The sequence below is a fragment of the Primulina eburnea genome, chromosome 8 (genome assembly GCF_022965805.1).
Source record: "Primulina eburnea isolate SZY01 chromosome 8, ASM2296580v1, whole genome shotgun sequence".
Lineage (NCBI taxonomy): Eukaryota > Viridiplantae > Streptophyta > Magnoliopsida > Lamiales > Gesneriaceae > Primulina > Primulina eburnea.
The window spans coordinates 42,833,692-42,852,388 of record NC_133108.1 but is presented as its reverse complement, the minus strand read 5'-3'; the positions used below and the strand labels follow the sequence as shown (position 1 = coordinate 42,852,388).

Below are 18,697 nucleotides of genomic sequence, written 5' to 3'. Positions count from 1 at the left end.
GTGTGTATCAGATTCTATTAATTGAGCTTTGAAGTTATCTATCTTCCACATCAACATAGAATAAATCATCTTATAAGTAGGAAATAAATCTAAAATATGTTTATGGTATATATTATGTATTATATTCTTAATCTATCTGAGGACTATATATATATATAACATAAGTAGTCTTCAATTCATAATAACATACTTAATTGGATTGGATTTCTACGCGGTGGATCATACCAATTTATTTAATATTATGGAAACTCATAATGAATTAAATCACTTTATTTAGTCTTTTATTAGAAGCGAGTTCATATACAATTAATTAAATTATATGAATCCATAAAATAGTTCACAATCGATTCATTGGGATTTCAGTAACCTCGATTCCATGGACACAACTGGTTTTAATTTACTGCAGAATGCGATGCGATGTTACAATTTCTTTGATTTATTTTTGTGGCAGTAGTACGTTTTGACATGCATGCATGTTATCTTGTTAATGGAAATTGTCGATTATTATGAAAATAATGAAATTTTTATGAATGTTATTAAATTGAAACGAGATGACTTTGAAATCTTCTTAGAAATTTTGCCACATAGCCATAAATCGTGGCCTTGCAATCCACGATTTCTTCTAATATATAACTGCGCGAAAAAAATGATAGCTGATGGTAACAATGCAATTCAAATCTTTTAAACTGTATAGTATCTCAAACGCAATTATTTGGTCGATCTGCCCAAAGATAATTATTACATATCAACAATCTTTTTTTTCATAATTGCATTCCTTGCAATCAACGTGAATCGAACTCATAATCTCCGATTTTAGGACCGAGCAATTGTGGACAACATGAGATCTGAACCCATAATCCATTAAAAGCAGTTTTAATGGACACATGAGATCTGAAACTTTATGCCATCCACTTCCTCCAAATTAATGTTGTGCTCATGATGATAAGCTTCAACCGTTCCAACAGCTATTGTGATTTGCCTTTTTATCCAAATGAACATAACCAACCAAAAAACGACCTAGAGTTCCGGCCACGGGAAATCGGTTTTCCGGCATGGAAATGGGATACAAAAAAATGGAAGTTGTGTCTTAACAAAAGACAAGCGGCTAAAAAAATATGGCATTCTATGACTTAATATTGATTATCGATACAAAAAAAAGAAAAGAAAAGTGGATGTCGTCATAAAATTATATTCGTACTAAAAAAAGTGAAATTAGCTCATGATTTATTCGATCTTATCCACATATCAACTAATCAATGATTTTGAGATAGTATCCACATGTATAATTTTTAAAAAATATATATGTTCATCTGTCCGAATACCTATATCTAATCAATATTCCCATATATAAAAATCATGGATTCAATCGTGTGAACGAGTCAGTCATTCCTCGGAAATAGAGGTGAGGTTGGCGCCACGTAGATCGAACATCGAGCGATGGTTGAATCCTAACTGATGTAATCTTAACTTCATTATTACATCATTAAATTTTGTCACTTTCATTGAATTGAAAACGTCACAAATGTTTGACAAACGAAAGTTTCGCAGCATTTAATTACAATTAGTGAGGAGATGTAAGATAAACGACTATGATTATTAAAACAAAAATTGTACCAAATTTGAGGCGTAAAATTAGCCCGACTAATCTGGAGAATTTATAAGGATACCTACATGCACCAATGTGGGTGTAGAAGTTATTAATTTTGGGTGACATGACAGCCAAAGAATTCGTGAGAATGAACGGCATTATTTCGCAAATAGCGACGATTTTTCGTAAACCGTCGCAACTTGAAAATCGTCGTTACTTGCGGATGTTTTTTAATGAAAGTCGCTACTTGCGACGGTTTTTTAACAATCAAAAACCGTCTCTAATTAAGGCATGTTCTGAAGAAAATCTCCCGAACGGAATCACCAACGGCTCTTTTCAAATGGCAAAATTATTCACCAACGGCTCTTTTGAAAATTAAATACTACATATGATATTTACTAAAATTTATTCACTATATATAATAATCAATTTCTACAAATTCATCCCAAAACATTTATCTTTACTAATCACACTCAATATCTCTTCTATATCTTCTCACACTATCAATTTCAATTTCATCATTTCTTTGTTGAATCATAATTTTTAGCCAAATGGGTGACAATAGTCAGAACTCACAAAATCGACCTCGATTTATTTCTTCTACACAATATCCACCACAATTTCTGAATTGGCCGTTTGTTTCAAATTTCCAAGGTTATGAAAATCGTTCGAATCATCCAAATTACACCTCCCGAGCTCCGTATCAACCGCCTACACCTGAATATTGGCAAAGTATAGGCAACCCAAATTTCATGCCGCCTTATTTTTATGGATTATATAATCCACAATACACCGTTATGCCAATCGAAAACGAACCGCCAACTCCTACGTCTGTCCCAGAGACTCAGTTGTCCGACCGTGAAACACGAGTTGATCTCGAAAATGTGCAAAATGCTGATGTAGATGTTGAGGGTACGAAGAAGCGAATAATATGGAAAAAGGAGGAAGACGAGCTACTAGCGAGATCGTATGTCACAATGAGTGATGACCCAGTCATCGGCAATGATCAGAAGGGGAATGATTTCTGGAGACGTGTTGCAAGCTACTACAATGACAATCGTCCCGCTAATTCATTTCGGAGAGCTTTAATCGTGATTCGATCTCATTGGCACAATACCGTCCAAAAAAGGTAAATCGCTTCAACGCAAATTATAATAGTGTTTACAATACTTATCGAAGCGGCCATAGTGATGAAGACATATTGCGGTTTGCATATGAAAAATATCGTGATGAAAATAATGGAGTTGCATTTAATCTGGAGCATGTGTGGAGAATCATGAAAACACGTCCACTTGTTTACTGCACAGTCCGATGATCACTTGGTTGGTACAAAGAAAGCGAGAATCTCAGAGTCGGGAGCTAGCAACACGTCATCGAACAAAGATGCGAGTGTTGATTTAGATATAAATGAAGAAGAGATTCGTCCAATTGGTCAAAAAGCCGCAAAAGGAAAAGGTAAAAACAAAGCAAAATCATCGATGGAGGATTTGACAACAAGATACGACAGTATGTTCGAAAGTTTTACTCAGTATACAGACATAAAGAAGAACGAATCTGAATGGAAACAAAAAGAACTTACAATAGAGGAGATGAAAGCAAAAGCGGATTTGAACAAATCTGAAGCTAAAAAGAGCAAATATTTGCTTAAGAAATACGAAATCCTTTCGAAAGACACTTCACAAATGACGCCGGAGCAGCTTATAGCTCATGAACATCTGTGTGACCAAATTAGAGAGAAATGGAATATGTAATTTTCGATTGATGTAATTCTCTTTTCAATTATCGTAATTCATTTTCACTGTATTTTGTGTTTTTTTTAAAGAGATTGTGTTGAATCTGCATTTTTGAAAACAGTGAATCTGACGGCTAGTTACATTAGTGTTACTAATTTTATTAAAAATTTATCTCAAACATACAACACATACTTTCACTAATGTTTATACCAAACGGCTAGTTATTATCCAATGTCTAGTTTTAATCTCCAACATTTTTTTCATTTCTTAATAATATTTTAATGAATATTGGAATTAAGTTATTTTTAAAATAATAATACTATTTATTTTAGTAAAATTTGTTGTAAAATTTTAAAAATATTAGAAAGATATTGAAATAATTAAAAATGAGTAAGTGGGCAGTGGGACCCATAAATAATGAAAGTTGATATTAAATGAATGTGAATGTGTGTTAATAATGGGAAAATGTTAGTGTAATGAATATGTGGCTCGTGGACCCCATAATTTTTGAGGAGATGGAGAGTTATTAACATAGATTAATGAGAACGGATTGCGAAATGAAAAACTATAACGATCGGGAAATATGAAGAATGCAAATTTCCCTAGCCTTGATATAGAAATATGAAAGATATTATTAATTTGGCACAACCAGTATATAATAAATTAAATAAGTAGACTTTATTTTGCAACCAGCTAGAATTACGTGTTCACATGCTTAGTTTCCATCTATGCAATTAAAAAAAAATTATTTTATTTTGCGTTTTAAACCTTCTCGTTCATGTCAACTCTTTATTCTTCGGTCCAAGAATTTCAAAGAATGATAACGAATTTCGAGAGATATTACAATTTTAAACATCGATATGTACCCCTTCAAATCCAATTCGATCTGAGTCAACTTTCAACGAATTTGAGGTTTAAAAAAAAGTACTTGAATTCCCATGTTCGACCTGATTTTGTAAAATGCATCAAAATTAAGTCGTCAGCATCATTATATTATCATAATTTGACTTGCCCGTCTTATGTGCTTAAGATTTGATTTGCTTTATATGCATGTGATCATATGTAATTCTTGACGTCTAATGAGTAAATAACCCCACAAGAAAAAGTTGTCGATTTGGCAATTTTTTTCCTTTTTCAGATTAAAAATTTATTGCTTTTATCCCTTTTCAAATCTTTGTCTCTATACATAAAAAATTGTTTAATTCAAAAGTAAAATAAATCGGCTGAAGCGCACAAAACTGCGAGATTTGCTATTGGCATGCAAATTTTAATAAATTTTCTTTCATGGGTCATCTCTGCCCAATTTTCCAATTTATTCTGTTGGGTTGTGAAAATGACTCTCACGATTATTAATTAATAATTTTGTATAATTGCCTTAATATCCGCCTATGTTATAGTTTTGGAAAATTAAATATAAGGTGGCTAATGTTTGACAAACCAACATGAAGTCCATGTTTTCTGCTAAGATTCAATCTTAGCAGAGTGATCGATATGTGTACGTGGATAATAATTTTTTAAAAATTAAAATAAAAAGACAAATTATTATTATTTTAGATCGTTTGTTTTAATATTGATCAACCCAAGGTCGGAAAAAAGGAGGGTGGAAATTCGTGGGCAAAGATTTAGCTATGTAGGGGGCAAAATAGGGCTATTTCCACTAGAGAATTTTCATGTATAAATTTGAACATATCATGTAATATATAGGGCTTAAAAGCCCACTAGGATTTGAAGAGTAACCATTCGACCAAGTAAGGCTATTTTTTATTCCTATGATTTTATAGAAGATGGTCAATTTAGGTAGAAATAGAGAATTTGTGCTTTTTTTAAAAAATTTTATAAATTTTGTTTGGCATCAAGGCTGGGACACCTCACTAGTAGCATTGGTGATGTAGTTGTATGAATTTCTCCCAACAGAGATGAAATGTGGGTTCGAACTCCCGTTTAAGCAAAATACCTTGGTATCGTATAAAAAAGAAGATTGAGATACCACGAAAGATAAGGTTTGTTCAGATGTAAAGTGATTCACTTTTGGATTTTCGCTAATATTTTTGATAGTTTGCGTTTGCTCTCATCTCGTTTTGTAACAATTGACATGACAACTTCGATATCGTCGATGTCATATTATATGTATATTTTTAATTATATTATATTCATCAATCGTGTCGTCATATCTACGTGTCTATCAATTAGGTGACATTAATTTATCTATTTAATGTGATGAAACATATCTAAATTGTGCATTTAATAGATAATTGTGAATTTCGAAGAAACACGATGTATGAACAACATATTTATAAGAAATTACGATTGGAGTATGAAACCAAAATGCAACATGACGACGCTAAGATTTCATGGGGTCCCTCTGAATTCGAAAGAAAACGATTTCATTACTAATTAATAAAAAAAATTGAACCTGACAGGAATATGGTTCGTATCCATGTTTAGTGCCGCACAAGAATATTAGATTGTGATTAATTGATAGAAAGTAATATTATAAAAATTAATATCAAATTATCAACCTTTTTTTTCCAAGGTATTATTGACACTTCGTATACTTAGTTTTACTCTTTTGAAGGTTTTTCTATACCTAAATTCGTGATTAATTAAGATATGTGACCAATAATATTTAAAATTTTTATTTGGTCCAGCTTATGAATTCGATTCGACTTACTTATTTTTATTATTTGAACAAGATATGTAAATATTGGATGGATATATAAAATTTCATTTAAAAAAAATATATTTTGCACTTGATTACTGTGATGGCATCTAGCTATAATACATGTTAGGATTATTAAATGGTAGCACATGCTACCTTTAACTTATTACTCATATCTCTAATCCATCCCCCTCAATAACATACTCAATAACCAACTAGACCAATAACTTTTTTTTACTCGAGCCAATAGTTTGTTATAATGGAATCTCGAACTCAACCTCATCTCAAACTTAGGTTTATGAGGTATAAACTATCGCGACCAAAAATTTTTTTTATACAGCAAGAAATAACATTTTAGGTTATGTACAAACTGGTTTATCTTAAATATATTTTATATCAGATAAATAATGACTCGGGTGGTTAAAAAACGTACGGGTCAATATTTTGTTATTCATAGGCAAAATTTTCTGCTGTTAAAACAATTGCAGCTACCGATTTTTGTTCTTAAATAAATTATGTGTGGGGCTTCTGGGCCTATTGTTAGGTAGTTTTAATGAGTCCCATTAGAATTATACGGACTTCCTAAAAGTAGAGTTTATTGCGACAATTCTTTAAATAAGCGATACAATAAAACTGTTAGCCCATTAATTAAGATTTAATTTGTATCTTGAGTTTGAATAATTATTCAAATGTTTAAAAATAATAATATCTGCCCAATTAATAAGTTTCTTTCGATGTGCTAAATTTGAAGTTATGATTTTATAGATTTTTAATTACTCTTTGGATTTATTTCCCCGTGGAAATTTGATTTGAGTTCATTGAAAAGCTTATGTGTCTTAAAATTACACGGTGATCTCAAATAATATAACATGTAAATATACAACCCAAGTTTCTCCAACTTCATAAAGTTTTCGCTCTATTTTTTTGTTTTTTGGATCGTTTATTTTTTAAAAATTGAAATTCCAAACAACATCTCTAGCGAAAATTTCACACAATATCAAATATTTTGATATTCCCAAATTAAAAATCTAACTTTGATGTACAGCATAAAAAATTGCACACGTACCTCATATTTCAGTAATCTCAAATTAATATCCTAAATATAAAAAAAAACATTTCAAGTTGAGTCACTTATAAAATGTTTGGGTTTACCTTTTGTATCATTAACTCCATTCGCGCCAATTTCTCCGGACAGTGCTTGGGTTTAACTTTTTGTATTTTTAATTATTAGTAAATAAATATACTCTTACAATGTCAGAGCCGAAATCGGGTACATCCCGGGAACTCACCTCATTCGGGTCGACCCCATAGATATCGACCCATTTCCTTTTATTTATATTTTCAATTATTATAAATATAATTATTTAGAAATAACCAATTAAACTATCTACTGTTAGTTTAATCATCACTTACGTGACACTCATTTATTAGATGTAATGAATAATATGATTCATTACATCTAATGAGTGACTGACACCTAATCGATAATCACATGTGTGTGTACAGTAGATGTGCATTATATCAAAACTGTCAAGTGACATACATATATGTATATATATTAAATCTTAAAATAGACTACCAGTCTATGTAAATAATTTCTTTTTAAAAAAATAAAACATTGTTGTTTGGCAGTATTTTTGCTTGAAATATGATATTCCAGTTTGTATTTTATTATATTATATATTTTTTAGTTGTTATTGGTGGACATTTGATTATGATTTATTGGCAAGTAATGTTATATATATATATATATATACATATATATATTTGAAAATATTTCATAATCAAGTGTACAATTTTTTATGATTAACATATCTATGTTAAATTAACGAAATAGTATTTCTATATTTAAGAAGCTACAATTAAAAAGTGTTTTTTTTTTAAAAAAAGTGCTTTTTTAATTTTTAACTTGTTTGGGTGGGCTTCTAGTACTTAAAAAAGCACTTATTTAAGTTGAAATTAGAGATTTTTTAAAAGTCCTATTTTAGAGCTTTTTCCACTAGCTTTTTCAATAACCTAAAAAAAACATCCACCAGTAGCCTCTTCTCAATCTTTTCTCCATTCATCTACAAGGTACAATTTTTTTTTTCCGTCGAGGTTTTTGTTCGTTCATTTTTTTTCTGCTTTCTTTTTGCTGCAGAATCTACACTCCCTATTGTTTTTTTATTTTTATTTTTTGAATATAGAATGTATTCGAAGTTAGCTCCTAAACGAGGATTATCAAATCCAAGTCAATTAATTAGATATACGGTTGAGACTGTTGAACCTGGATTTGTTGATGATGGGAATAATAAGGCGGATTGAACTGATCAGAATACCGAAATATTTTTAAAAATTTGTGAGGAAGAAATTGAATCCGGCAATAAGCCTACCAAACATTTAAACAAAACAGGGTACACAAATTTAGTTTCAAAATTTCATGAGAGAACGAGACTCTCTTCGAATAAAAAACAATTCAAAAATAAATGGGATTCTATGAGAAAATATTTTGCACTGTGGGCACAACTTATTGGAAATAATGAGACTGGCCTTGGTTGGGATCATAACAAGATGATCGTGCAAGCTGATAATTATGGTTTTTAAGATTTCAATATTTTATTGTTTTGGTATGGATTTAATTATTTATATTTATACATCACATTTGTTTAGAAATCCGTTATAAAATATATATATAAATTAATGAGTTAAAAAAACACTTTAATGATATGTATCCAAACACATTTATTAATTTAAAAAGTGCTTTTTATCTATTTATCCAAACACAATATTAACATAACTTTTACTTAAAAAAACACTTTTAAAAGCCAACTTAAAAAACATATTTTTTAATCAAAAAACTTTTGATACCGAACGGGCTCTTAATTCCCACTCTCCCACGAAACACAATTAATTAATTGATGAACATTTAATTCAGTTATATATAATATCGAACAAAAAAAAAATTTAATAGATATGGGCCGGACCCATTTTTCGAAGTCGGGTCCAATATATGGGGGTAAAGCGGGTCAAGTATAATGGTCGTCCATGCCGGTTTGACACGAAGCACAGAAGAGCGACGAAGCCCCTTTTGGTTAGGGCTCCTTTACCATTATCCCATATCCACATCAACGCGTACCACACCCTCTCGATTTTCATTTGTTCTCTCCGATTTTTTCTTCAATGGCGGTGTTCCATTAGCTTGAGGAGGAAAAGTACCGTAAAGTAATTTCTTTTTTTTTATCTTTATTTTTTTTCATATCGTTCTGAAAACGCACAGTTGTACATTTTTTATTTTTCATCTGTGTCAGAATCCAATCGATTAACTGAATTTTTCGTTTATTGTTTTTTTTGACGTTCTGATTTTAATTTGCAGCCTTTTTTGTTGGGGGATCTTAAAAAGGTTCTATAATTCGTATTTGGTTTGCCTGTAGTTAGATTTTGCTGCATAATTTTGTATAGCGTGTGTTGATGGAATTTGATAGGTTTGGTGAGAGCGGCTTCTGTTTACTGGTGTTCTAACTGCAGAGCAATTCTGGCAATTTTGGAGAATATTTAGGGGTTGGTATTGAATTACCGTCGGTGATTGGAATGGAGTCTGAGATGGTTGTGCCTCCGCCTCCAAAGCGGAGGGGAAGAAAAAGGAAGATAATTGATGTACAGGATGTGACTGTGGATTGTGAGGGCAAGAAGGTTTTGCAGACTAGGTCACTAAAGTTAATTGGTAGATATGTGCTGAAAGAGTTTCAGGGAAGTGGTTTGTTTTTGGGAAAAATTGTTTCTTATGCTTCAGGTTTGTATAGGATAAGCTATGACGATGGGGATTGTGAGGATTTGAATAGTGGTGAACTCAGGTCTTGTTTGGTTGAAGACGGTGATTTGATTGGTAAATGGTCGGAGAGGAAAGAGAAGTTGGACAATTTGCTAAGTAAAGAAGTCACTCCAGAGGTTTTGAAAGTTGAAAACATGGTGACAGAATGTGCTGATCAGGTTGATTTATCGATTCCAGTTGAATCAAGAAATAGTGAAACTGGTAATTATGAAGTACAAGAGGTTCACACTGATGCTGATGCTGATGCTGATGCTGATGCTGATGCTGATGCTTCAAGTGATTCATGTGAGAATACTCGATATCAGGATTCTATTCTAGACATGGAAGTGCCACTTGTTCCACCACCTGAATTGCCTCCTTCCTCTGGACACATTGGTGTTCCTGAGGAGTATGTTTCACACCTTCTCTCTGTCTACACATTCCTTCGTTCATTTAGTGTGCGACTCTTTCTTTATCCCTTTGGATTAGATGAATTTGTGGGGGCACTTAATTGTTCTGTTGCAAATACATTGTTGGATTCTGTCAACGTTGCTCTAATGCTTGTCCTGAAGCGCCATTTTGAGAGGCTCTCGTCAGAGGGTTCAGAACTTGCATTAAAATGTCTGAGGTACTTTTAAAAATGTTCTCTACAACTTTTTATTTCTTTTTGAGTAGTAATATGTAATCATGGAAATCTTTGATGTGACAATTTTTCTAGTAACTTTGCATACACTATCAGTGAGACAGTTGGCGAGGCAAGTTATCCGACTTTGCCTGATTGTTGTTCTCATGTTTTGTTAAATCTCAAGTCTTCGAGTTTGTTCTGGTTTGCGTTATTATGAAAATAATACTGCAATGACAGTTTAGGTAGGACAACCTTTTCTTTTTCCAAATTGACAATTGTTTATGGAAAATGGTCACTTGTGCTTATCTTTCAGCATTAGCCATTTTTTAGCATCGATTTTTGTTTGTAGTGATATAGAACTTTATCATCCTTCTGCATTTAGGTGCCTGGACTGGAGCTTGCTTGATGCTTTAACTTGGCCTGTTTATGTGGTCCACTATCTACTGGTGATGGGTTATACAAATGGACCTGACTGGAAAGGTTTCCATACCCATTCTCTGGAGAGAGATTATTACACTTTGTCAGCTGGAAGGAAGTTGATGGTTTTGCAGATATTATGTGACGATGTTTTGGATTCTGAAGAGCTAAGAGCAGAAATGGATGCTCGCGAGGAATCTGAAGTTGGAATAGACGTTGATAGAAGTGCGGTATTTGCTTCCACTGGTGTTCCTAGAAGAGTGCATCCTAGATACTCTAAAACTTCTACCTGCGATGACAGACAAGCCACACAAGGTATCACAGAGCATCATGAGATACAATCTTTTATCAGCCACTCAATGGGATCTCAAGTAGGTGAACCAGTGGAAAGTTCTGCTGACAAGGATGGTAATGGTGATGAATGCCGTCTTTGTGGAATGGATGGATTTCTGCTCTGCTGTGATGGCTGCCCGTCATCTTACCACGCAAGATGCTTAGGACTGAACAAGATGCATATAGCAGAGGGCTCCTGGTACTGTCCTGAGTGTAAAATAAACGCAACTGAACCTAAAATTTCACGCGGAACGGATTTGAGAGGAGGAAATATTTGCGGTATCGATCCATATGAACAAGTTTTTGTTGCTACGTGCGACCATTTGCTTGTGTATGTTTCTAATTTCTCTTCACCTTTGTATTATAATATTAGTTCTTTCCTTAAATAAGATGTATCTGCCAGTTGGCTTTCGTTCCCTCCTGCTTAACGTTGAGTTGTTTATACTTATGTCATCTTGTAATTTTAGATTCTCCGAACTTCAATAATTCTTTCTGGTTCTTTGTTGCCTGTAATTTTGCAGATTGAAAGCCTCGATTGACTCTTGGACCTGCCTTAGATACTACAGCAGGCATGACATTCCCAAAGTTCTCTATGCTTTTTATTCAAAAGCAGAACATGTCAATTTGTATTCAGAAATATGCAGAGAGATAATGCATTGTTGGGAACTGCCAGGAAACATTTTACCACATTATGAGGTTTCTGAAACTGGCTTGCAGTTTGCAGATGGGGAAATTAGTGGTGAATGTACTGGTCAGTCCCTTAATTTATTGAATAAGTTGGTCCAAGACATGACTGTGATTGATAATGTCGGAAGCTGCATTACTGGTATTAATTCAGCAGAGATGTCTAACTCAGATGATACGAAAAGTGTTCAAAAACCTGTTTTATGTGATAATATTTTGTATACGCTTACGTATGACAAGCTAGAGACAACTGACCCGACTTTATTCAGTGTTTCAACCGTCCGGCCTGCTAATCCTTGTGAGTTTAATCAACAAAGCACTTCAAGCATGACAGAAACTTTTACTCACACCACAAATAATAATAATGGTTCTGCAATTGGTAATTCTTTGATTGGCATGCCTTGTACTCGTCGGGAACTTGATAACTGCGTTGGCGGAAACATGTATGGAAGACAACATGATGGTTGCTTATACACGGGATCTTCATTCAACTCAACTGATTATATAAATTATTATTTGCATGGAGATTTCGCTGCTTCTGCAGCTGCTAGTTTGGCCACTCTTTCATCTGAGGAAAATCAAGTTCCCGAGTCTCGCCACTTATATAACCGTCGTAAGGGTTTATCTGACAGTGTTTCGCTTCAGCTGAAAGCATTCTCCATGGCAGCTATGCGATTCTTCTGGCCAAACACCGAGAAAAAGCTTGTGGAAGTCCCAAGAGAACGGTGTAGCTGGTGCTTTTCTTGTAAGGCTCCTGTGTCAAGCAGGAGAGGATGCTTGTTAAATGCAGCTGTTTCAAATTCCATTAAAGGGGCTATCAAGGTACTTCCTGGTGTTCGTCCTATGAACAATGGGGATGGGAGGCTTCCTGGTATAACAACATACATATTGTTTATGGAGGAGAGCTTAAGAGGTCTTTTAGTTGGTCCCTTCCTTAATGATGCTTTCAGAATGCGATGGCGCAAACAAGTGGAACGGGCTTCCACTTGCAATGCAATAAAGATCGTTTTACTTGAAGTAAGTGTTTAGTTACTATTGGTTGTCTTGTTATCTCGAGGCAATTGATTATCCATCTAAGCAGTTGTTTATGTAGTTAATATTGTTCGTCAATGTTCTGTTGTCTTTTGTGGTGCATGGCTCTATTCTACCTATCCACAGTTTATTTTGTACTATAATGCATGCGTGCTTTTTTTTCTTTTCATTGTAAACCCATGGTTGCACGTAAAAGTACAAGAATGTAGGACAATGTGATTCATCTACTTAATCTGGTGTGCGCTGATGGTTAAATCTCTAACTTGTGTCGTTTGTGCTGATTCAGATCATTTGTTATTTGAAACTCTTTGTGGTTGTGAGTTGTGATGTTATTTGTACATGGTGTTGCATTAACGTGGTTTCTATTTGCAGCTTGAGGAAAATATACGTCAAATTGCACTTTCAGAAGATTGGATGAGGCTCTTTGATGGTATTTCAAGCCAACCTTCCACTTCTCAAGTGGCAGTGAGTGTTACTGGATCAACTCAGAAGCGCCGACCTGGGAGGCGTGGCCGGAAACCCTCTATCGTGGTCGATGTTGCGGTTGATGGTTGTCAGGATGAGCCGTCTGATTTCACCTGGTGGCGTGGGGGTTCATTGTCGAAGCTTGTACTCCAGAGAGGGTTTCTTCCACGTTCAGTGATTAGAAAAGCAGCTCGGCAAGGTGAGATGGATTCACACCCCTTTTCTCGTTCTTCAGTGAAGCTGAAAGCTTATTTTCTTCTTTGTCTATTGAACAATTATGATGCACTTTTTTGTGATTATTATTTACTGAAATTCAGATGTATTTTTCTGACAAATAAACATAGCAGGTTGTTCAAAGAAAATACCTGGAATTTATTATCTTGGAGGGCAAGAAACTCCTAAAAGAACCCAACAGCTTGTTTGGCGGTCAGCGGTTGAAATGAGCAGAAGCGCAGCACAGCTCGCACATCAGGTGCTTGTTATTTATTGATCATATAACCTGGAATCCTTGTATTTTTGACAAAAAAATATTGAAGTAGCAATCAGCTTTTGTTTTATATGAGTGTATTTTTCTAATGTGTACACATGGATTTACATCAGGTCAGATGCCTAGATTTTCATGTGAGGTGGAGTGATCTTGTTCGTCCAGAACAGGTTGCCTATGATGGAAAAGGTCCTGAGACAGAAGCTTCTGCTTTCAGAAATGCTTTCGTCAGTGATAAGAAAATTGTAGAGCATGAAATCAGATACTGTGTCGCTTTTGGTAATCAGAAGCACCTTCCATCTCGAGTCATGAAGAACATTGCAGAAACTGAGCAAATGACAAATGATGGAAAGGAAAGATATTGGTTTTCAGAGACACGAATTCCTTTATATCTTATCAAAGAATACGAAGAAAAAGCAGAGAAAGACAATCCTATGGATGAGTTTTTCAAACTTCAGAGGAAGCAGTTGAATGCTTTCCATAAAAACATATTTGCATATCTCTCTCTGAAGCGAGATAACATGGAAAGGGATTATTGTTGTTCTTGCAATCTAGATCTCTTGTATAGGTATTTTGTATTACACATCTTCCAATAATCTCTCTGAGCTCACTCAACCTTTTCCATTCATTAATATTTTGGATGTTTTGAATGTCAGGAATGCTGTCCAATGCAATGCATGCCAAGGTAATGTGATAATTGACCATATTCTTGTTTTGCTTTATATTTTTTAGCTCAACTGCTTCTTATATATGTTGAAAAGTAGATGTTCCATTATTTTAGGAAAAAATAGTCTCAATCAAGAAGGAGTCCTGGTGTAGTTCAGTGGGTAAAACATATGGAGTCTTTCTAATAGTTACTAGTCTTCATTAAATTGTCTAATAGTTTCACCGCTTGTTTTTCTTCACTTTTTCATATTTCAAAGTCAATTGTCTTTGGTAATAACTAATACAACAATTAACCCCCTTGTTATTGATGAAATGTGAACTCCAATTTTTGTTGTCATTTTATGATATCAAAAATGACAAGAAAATACATCTGCTCTTTTTAGTGAACTCGACCAAGTTCTCTCTTTTTCACCACAAAGGTGTTATATTCTTAGCCTGAACAGATTTGTCATTTATGTGAGACAGGTACGAACTGTTATTCACAAGTTATACTAGGATGGGGTTGGTGGTGGTGGTGGTGGTGGTGGTGTTGACTTGTTAATTTCCTTCGAGTTTTTTTGTCGCTTCCAGTAATTTTTAAGCAACTTTTTATTTGTACAAGTCTACCTTCCTTGCAATTTTTTTAACGAACATCATTATTGTCCTTAGGGTTTCGTAGGCTTTGAGCATTCATGTTTATGGATAGAATGCATAAGTAAATCTTTGTAGCGCAGCTTGTTTTGCCAGTGTGTCAATTATCATGTGTTAAAATTAAGTCATGGTCTTTCTTTTAAAAAAAGGAATAACCGCTCAGTGATCAAGGCGTAGTTGTTAAAAGCATGGGACATGCTAAGGCAAGTTGGTGTGGTAAAGTCTATGCCCGAGGTGTGAGGTATCCACACAATTTGATGAAAGAAAGTGTCCTAAAGGAGAACATTAATATAAATATTTGAAAATAGTTTCATCACATATAATCTAATTTATAATTACAAACTATTAAATAACAATAAAATAAGTACTCACTCTTCATTTATAGCAAAACCAATGACTATTTACTTGCGTTTCATCTTGGACTTCGTAACCCAACATTTAATGTCCGCCTAAAAGGTTGTTAGAGCTCTTAAAAGCGTGGCAAGGTTGGGGCTTTATGGTTAAGGCGTGCTCTTCATTAAAAGCTACTCCGTAGACGCATAAAGGCTGATTCTAATTCGGCCTCGAGTCTTATGCTCATGAATTGTGAGCTTTTGATAACCTAGGATAGGGATGTGGGCGCATTATTATTTGAAGCGTTACCCACAGAGGCGCCTAGTAATAATAGTCTTGGTATAAAATGCAAGGCAAGGCATGTGGTTTATGGAAATGAAGCTCCCAAACGATATTATTCTAGAATCTAAATATTTAAAGAGAATATTTAACTTTATTATTATTATAAGAATATACATTGTTAGCTATTAAACGACAATAAAACAATTGGTCATTATTCTACAAGGGAACATGAAATGTTGTTTTCTTGCATTTTATTTTGGATTGGCAGTATCTACTGAGACTTAAAAGCGCGGCAAGGGTGGGGTTTCATTCTCAAGGAGCACACATTATCAAAGAAGCTGTGTTTTAGTTTGTGTCGAGGATCGCATGTTGAGCTTTATATATCCATTTTGACCGCAACACGGGTTGAGCTTTATTGTCCCTGATGATTTGGTGCATGCCTTAGGAACTTTAATAACTATGGACTTGCATGGTATAATTGTGAATTTGCATATTCACCACCACTTTCAATCCATATATCTATCTGTACAATATCGGACACCAAAGACTGGACTCCATCCAAATTAATCTAATGGGAATCAATCATTATCAATGAAACGTGCACTAGGTTTTTTTTATCACCTTCCACATCGTGGTTATGCCATGGTCTGGTTCTTGAGTGTAACCGGGGCTAATATTTGCATTTCGTTCAATGTGTCTAAAGATATGGCGTATATCAATTAATAATTTAACTTATCAAGGTTTCTCTGGCCAGGTTTTTGTCACGGTCAGTGTGCTTCCAGTTCAACAGTTAATGTGAACGAAGAGGTTGAGTTTTTTATCACATGCAAGCGGTGCTGTGAGACTCAGGTGGGCACACAAGTTGAAAGTAGCAATGGGTCGCCTACAAGTCCTCTGCTCCTTCATGGACAAGACATTAGAAAAGCTGCCACCACCATAAAAGTTGGAAAGTTAGCAGGATATAAAGGATCATCAGCATCTGTGAGAACTGTGGAGCATTTTTCTGAGGTTAAATCTGTCAATCGCTCTTCAGTTGCCAAGAAAAGTAAAATAAAAAACTGGGGTTTGATATGGGGGAAGAAGAATTGTGAGGTTGCGAGCAGTGATTTTAGGTTGAAAAACATTCTTTTCAGAGGCAGTCCACATATGAACTTGATACAGCCTTCCTGCCGGCTTTGCAATCAGCCATGCAACAGTGACCTAATGTACATTCGCTGTGAAACATGCAAATGTAAGTGTTTTTTCAGGACCACATCTTAAATTTGATCTTTTCTGCATGTGTTTATAGTTTGAACTGCTTTTTTAGCGTCTGTGCAAGAGTGATTAATGTGTTTCTTTGTGCCTATTTCAGGTTGGTTTCACGCTGAGTCCTTAGAACTGGATGAGTCTAAGATTTTTTCTTTGATTGGATTCAAATGCTGCAAGTGTCGGAGGATAAGATCTCCCGTGTGTCCATACATGGATACTGAAAAAAAGAAGGCTTTGGAGGACAAAATAGAGCAAAAACAGCCTTCAAAGCAGGAGATTTCGGAAATGGAATCTGACTCTAGTGTAATTGCCGAGCATTACAAGGAAGATTTACTGGCTTATTCTACATTACCCGCCAAGGCCGAAATTAGTCCCTTAAGAGCTGATGATCAGCTTCTTTTTTCTCTTTCTGAAGTTGAGCAATTAACTGAGCACAAGTTAGAAGTGGAACCCAGATGGAATAATGCCTCTGTATCTGTGCCCGGACCCCGGAAACTACCAGTCAGAAGACATGTCAGACAAGAAAATCAAGTAGATTATCCTTGTCCTGGAAATCCATTTCAGGTCAAATCAAATGTGGCAAACTCTACAGAAAAACTACCCTTCAGAAGACAAATAACACAAGAAAACAACTTAGACTGTAACTCGTTTACCAATTCCTTTCAATTGGAAGCATCCGAAAAATTGGAAGCAAATGGTATGAGCTATATGCAGGAATCATCACCCCCTCAAGTTGAATGGATTGTTTCTAATGATAACTTCGATGATGGTATAACTTTGGAATATGATTCCCTTGGATGTGACGATATGGCCTTCGAACCTCAGACCTACTTCTCTTTCAATGAGTTACTTGCATCTGATGACGACGTTCACGCAAATGGCAATGAATCCTTGGAAAAAGTTACGGAAAATTGGGGAAGGTCTCCCCTTCCAGAAAACGGATCCCTCGGAATATCTTATGATCAGGAAGAACCCACCTTATCTGTAGAAACATTGGATCACCTTGTTCCTTGTAAGATTTGTTCTCATACCGAACCATACCCAGATCTTTCTTGCCAGGCATGTGGTGTGTGGATACACGGCCATTGTTCGCCCTGGGTCGAGTCGTCATCTTGGGAGAATGGCTGGAAGTGTGGCCATTGCCGTGAGTCGAGATGGTAAAATTTTATGTTTTCTATGTTCGAATAATGTGCACCGTAAGAACTGGGGATGAATTGGATATGCACGAAGCCTGCTTTGAGCAGAAAATGACAAGTCAGCTCGTTACATCTCTCTGAGATTGGAAAAGTCTGGTTTCAGTTGATGGATGCATGATGGTATGGGCAACCACCTGTTCGAGTCGTACCATGTTTGTGCGAGGAAACATTTAAAAAAATCAATAGTAAAGCTTTATTTCTGGGAGAAATCGTGATCGCCATGGATTACGCTCCAATCTTGATGGATAAGCTAGATTTTTTGGGTGCTTATCAAATTGCATCGCTTGTAGGAAGTATCGCATTGTGTTCACAATAGGTAGCCTTCATTTTTTCTGTGATGAGCGACTTTGTTGAGCCTTTTAATTCCTTAGCCAATTTGATCTTTTTATGCCCTTCCAATTCGAAACATTGAAAATATAATATACGGTTTGTTTGGAGAATGGAAAGACGAACACGCGGAGACCTCTGCTTGTCCCATTATGGCTTCTATAGTGATTTTACTTCCATTCTCAACTAGTTGTAATTGATACTTGAA

The 18,697-nt window shown here is 34.9% G+C and overlaps 2 protein-coding genes across 5 annotated transcripts; both read left to right on the top strand.

The window, feature by feature from the left end:
- The first annotated feature begins 2,385 nt into the window (after window positions 1-2,385).
- On the top strand, window positions 2,386-3,339 carry LOC140839302 (uncharacterized). The gene is made up of 2 exons (XM_073205939.1): window positions 2,386-2,679; window positions 2,896-3,339. Exons 1-2 carry the CDS (start codon window positions 2,386-2,388, stop codon window positions 3,337-3,339), a joined length of 738 nt encoding a protein of 245 aa, XP_073062040.1.
- A 5,642-nt stretch (window positions 3,340-8,981) lies between these two features.
- Window positions 8,982-18,654, top strand: LOC140839994 (DDT domain-containing protein PTM-like). Of its 4 annotated transcripts, none has more exons than XM_073207051.1 (10): window positions 8,982-10,395; window positions 10,775-11,473; window positions 11,664-12,843; window positions 13,231-13,522; window positions 13,671-13,795; window positions 13,924-14,375; window positions 14,464-14,492; window positions 16,473-16,949; window positions 17,070-17,269; window positions 17,327-18,654. In XM_073207051.1, the coding sequence occupies exons 1-10, from the start codon at window positions 9,548-9,550 to the stop codon at window positions 18,125-18,127; spliced, it is 5,103 nt and encodes a 1,700-aa protein (XP_073063152.1). In that variant the 5' UTR covers window positions 8,982-9,547; the 3' UTR covers window positions 18,128-18,654. The 4 variants fall into 4 exon arrangements, with proteins under 4 accessions (XP_073063152.1, XP_073063151.1, XP_073063150.1 ...); XM_073207050.1 differs by having other exon boundaries at window positions 8,983-9,171; window positions 9,333-10,395; window positions 17,070-18,654; XM_073207049.1 differs by having other exon boundaries at window positions 8,983-9,181; window positions 9,333-10,395; window positions 17,070-18,654.
- The last annotated feature ends 43 nt before the right edge of the window (window positions 18,655-18,697 follow it).

Coding starts and splice junctions, on each gene's coding strand:
- LOC140839302 (XM_073205939.1), top strand. CDS start 2,386: ATGCCAATCGAAAACGAACCGCCAACTCCTACGTCTGTCCCAGAGACT. Junction 2,680..2,895: donor CATTTCGGAGAGCTTTAATC/GTGATTCGATCT, acceptor TTTACTGCACAG/TCCGATGATCACTTGGTTGG.
- LOC140839994 (XM_073207050.1), top strand. CDS start 9,548: ATGGAGTCTGAGATGGTTGTGCCTCCGCCTCCAAAGCGGAGGGGAAGA. Junction 10,396..10,774: donor CTTGCATTAAAATGTCTGAG/GTACTTTTAAAA, acceptor TTCTGCATTTAG/GTGCCTGGACTGGAGCTTGC. Junction 14,493..16,472: donor CCAATGCAATGCATGCCAAG/GTAATGTGATAA, acceptor TTCTCTGGCCAG/GTTTTTGTCACGGTCAGTGT.